Source organism: Diaphorina citri, unplaced genomic scaffold (genome assembly GCF_000475195.1).
Source record: "Diaphorina citri unplaced genomic scaffold, Diaci psyllid genome assembly version 1.1 scaffold714, whole genome shotgun sequence".
Lineage (NCBI taxonomy): Eukaryota > Metazoa > Arthropoda > Insecta > Hemiptera > Psyllidae > Diaphorina > Diaphorina citri.
In genome coordinates, this window is record NW_007378147.1 from 69,319 (window position 1) to 73,454 (window position 4,136).

At 37.8% G+C, this 4,136-nt stretch overlaps 1 protein-coding gene across 1 annotated transcript in view; it reads right to left on the reverse strand.

The window, feature by feature from the left end:
• Positions 1-2,015: 2,015 nt before the first annotated feature.
• The window catches only part of LOC113468360, a 6,795-nt gene continuing 4,674 nt past the window's right edge, over positions 2,016-4,136 (reverse strand). The window contains exons 5-7 of the mRNA XM_026825191.1: positions 3,577-3,644; positions 2,416-2,619; positions 2,016-2,114 (exon numbers count right to left, since the gene is read on the reverse strand). Of these exons, the coding sequence (XP_026680992.1) occupies positions 2,016-2,114; positions 2,416-2,619; positions 3,577-3,644 (371 nt within the window). The remainder of the gene's footprint in view (positions 2,115-2,415; positions 2,620-3,576; positions 3,645-4,136) is intronic.

Genomic DNA, 4,136 nt, shown 5'->3' on the forward strand with positions numbered 1-4,136 from the left:
AAAAGAGGCCCCAATTTGGGGGATGTTTTTTTTTTTTTTTTTTTTTTTTTTAATTTATTTATGGAAATCGTCCAATAAATCACCTCACGGGCGTTGTACTTGAAAATCGCTTTCACCCTGTATATGTACGAGTAACCCCTCCATTATCAAAGCAATTGCTTTATTTAACAAGAAACTTGATAATAAGTAAGTACAGGGTGTCTACCAAAAAAAAAAAAAAAAAAAAAAAAATCCCTGACTTTTCCCGGTTTTCCAGTCTACTTTTTCAAGATCCACCCTATTTCTCACTGCGCCGCAACCGATATTTTTTCTTTTTTCAAGCAATGTTCCCAACTGCGCAGCAAACATTTCTTTCTTTTCGAAGTAAAAAAACACCCAAAATGACCTAACCAGGATTTTTTAAAATACAAATTGAAGCGCTACAGGCGAAATTTCTGAACATTTTGGTCTAAAATCTTCAGAAATTTAGTCTCATCGAAATCCTAATCTTCAGCTCTGCAGGAGAATTTTTTTTCAACAAGCATGAACCTGAAGCTTGTCATTATTCAGTCTACACATTCACACACCTTGGGGGATGAAGGTTAACACGAACAGCGCCGCAATTTTTGAAAATTGTGAGCTACAATTTATAGAAACCAGGGACTTAACGAAATTAAATTTTTGGGGCCGCAATTAAAAAAAAAAAAAAAAACAATAACAACTAGGTATTGAAAACGCAAAATTTGGAGCCGCAGGCGACTTTTTTTGACATTTTGGTCTACAATATTAAGAGAAGCAGGCTTGTGGAAGGTGTAATCTTCAGCGCCGCAGGTGAAACTTTTCAGTTAGTATATAGTCTGTAGCTTGCCAACTTGCCATTAGTAAGTTTCTTTACTTTCTATTACTACAGTATAGCGAGCTATACTAGTAATGAAAGTATTGCAATCGGTCCAAATTTTCAAAATCGGGGAAATGTTGGAAATATCCGTTTTGGGACCCTGATTCAAAAAAGTGGTTTTTAGCCCATGGTCTGTACGTTACGTACGTACGTACTACAGGTTTAAATGGGAAAAAGTAGAACAAAAAAGTAGTTTTTGTCCCATGGTCTGTACGTATGTATGTACCACAGGTTTAAATGGGAAAAGGTTGTATACAAAATATCTCAAGACCGGTTTGTCTCAAGGTCTGTACGTACATACTACAGGTTTAAATGGGAAAAAGTAAAAAGTTGTATACAAAATAAGGTTTGTTGTAAAGCGATGAAATTTGGTATGATATCCCGGTATGGTCCAAGGACGCGACTGTAACACTTTGGTAAAAATCGGATAGGCACTCATCCAGATATCAACCAAAGTCGATGTTGCTTCGAACTTCGAAAAAAAATCAATTTTTTCCATACTTTATATGATTCCTTATTACACGGGGAGCATTTTAAGATAGAAAATTTTTGACCAAAATCGGACGCCCCATATAGGCGGCTTAAGACTTGGAAAAATTTTCACTTTTTTTTTTCAAATACGTATTCCGCAAATGTAATAGAAAGTCGTGTGATGTTCACACCAGATTATGTAAATAATTTACATACGTGTATAAAATTACAGTGCGGTAGGTGAAATTTTTTCGCGAAAATTTAAATATCTAGCCCGTTCAAGGTTGCATACTTTTTTTACTGACCTAAAATCCTTTTTTATTTTTGTCTAGGCCTTGAAAAATTCCCTGATTTTTTTTTTATTTTGTCATTTTTTGTGAAATTCCCTGACTTTTCCAGTCTCCATAAAATTCCCTGACAATTCCCGGTTTTCCAGTCTGGAAGACACCCTGTAAGTAGTATTAGGATAACACATCAGTTATTGCCTCTGTGAGTTTGTCATTGATCGAAACACATCCTTTTAACAGAAAAGAGAGGTTACCGGGTATACCGGGTAACCTTCTTGTTATGTACTAATATAATTAATTAGGTAAAAAAAGGCTACAAAGTATTAATAAATAAATTTCGTTGAAGTCAAAATCTGTAAATAGAATAGAATATACCTTGTTTATCCTGCTCGAATGGGACGTGCATCCTTGTGCAACTTTTCTACTCTACATACCTCGTGAGGGCGTGCATCCTTGTGCAACTTTTCTATTCTACATACCTCGTGGGGACGTGCATCCTTGTGCAACTTTTCCATTCTACATACCTGCCTCGGTGGTGTAATGGTCAAGGCGCTCGCCTGGTAAACAGGAGGGCGTGGGTTCAATCCCAGCCGAGGTATGGAATACCTACCTCGGTGGTGTAGTGGTCAAGGCGCTCGCCTGGTAAACAGGAGGGCGTGGGTTCAATCCCAGCCGAGGTATGGAATACCTACCTCGGTGGTGTAGTGGTCAAGGCGCTACCTACCTCGGTGGTGTAGTGGTCAAGGCGCTACCTACCTCGGTGGTGTAGTGGTCAATTACCTCGTGAGGGCGTGCATCCTTGTGCAACTTGGCTTGCAGTTTGAGTTGCTCTTCAAACACGTTGGCTGCCTCACCGAACGCTTCAATCGCTTGACGTTTGTTGTTCAGCTCTTCGTTTGACGTGCTGAAAGCGTTGGTAAGCTCATCGAACACGAGAGACTTTTTGATCAGGTCCGTGTGGATCTCTACCATAGCGTTGGCCACCTGAAATGAAGAATCATAATAGGATTAAAATAACCATTCAGAAATTCTTCTTCTACAGGGGGTTTTTTTTTCAACAACACTTTATTTATTTTATTTTTATTATTATTAAATGATTTAGATCAAACTTTATTTACAGAATAAATATTTCCAGATGGTAACATAATGTACATATAAGTAAAAAATAAAGTTTGATCAAGGGTGGGGTTAATGCGTATGGCATTCTCTACCACCCCACCCTTGATGTACAGAATAGTGTTATCATGAAATTTTAAATAATATACAAAATCAAAGGGTGGAAAGAGCATCCAGCATTAGGAGCTGGATTATCGCGATATGAATTTGGAAAAATCCTACAAACGCTGCAGTGAGCACCAAAGTTGTGAAATAATAACACAAACCTATTCTGTTTAAATACACATTGAGGGATTTTCATTATTACACTGGCCTGCAAAATGAAACGACCTGAGAGTTGCAAGCCAACTTTTAATCAATTCGGGGGTTTTCGAGGTCGCTACAAAATAAAGTTTGATCAAGGGTGGGGTTAATGCCTATGGCATTCTCTACCACCCCACCCTTGATGTACAAAATAGTGTTATCATGAAATTTTAAATAATATACAAAATCAAAGGGTGGAAAGAAAGGGGGGAAAACAGGGGGAAATGGAAAAAAGGGAAGGAATAAAGAGGAATTTGTTGAAAAAGAGAGGAGGGAGGGTCTGGGAAGAGTAGGGGAAAGAAAAGGGGAATAGTAGAGAAGAAAGAGAGAGGAAAGAAAGAGAAGAAGAAGAAGAAGAAGAAGAAGAAGGGGGGAGTAAAGAATTTTAAACAATTATTCAATTATCCAGGGTAAGCATATATTCTTTTGCCAGTAGCTTGAATGGTAGCCGGCTCTGAAGAACTCTCAACTCGGTCGGAAGCTGATTCCACAATCGTGCAGCATTCACGGTGAAGCTCTTACCCATGAAATCAGTGCGATGGAGTGGAATGTCGAGTAGATGTTGCGAACGTGTATGATGAGAATGTTGACTATGTAATGAATGAAATGAAGAATGAAGGTATGATGGCACTGACTCTTCGTTCAAAATTTTCCACAACAGACATAAGGTCTGGAGCTCCAGTCTTTTCTCGACAGTCAACCACATTAGAGATCTTCTAGGGTCAGAAACATGGTCATATATCCTCAACCCGAAGATGTAACGTACACAAGCATTTTGGTAAGTTTGAAGTTTACTCAAAAGAGTGCCACTAATATTGCTAAACACTATACCACCGTACTCAATTGTTGGGAAAATAAGAGAAGTACATAAGAGTTTTTTCGTCTTCAAAGGCAAAAACCTTTTTAAACGATTTAAAGAATGAAATTTTCTAAAGACTTTTTTCCCAACATTGATGACTTATGCATTCCAAGAAAGATTCGAATCGAAAGTAAGACCCAAGTTTTTAACAGTGGAAGAGAAAGGAATTATATTAGAATTGAATATAATGGGTGGAACTGTAATCCGAGATAACCTATCAATA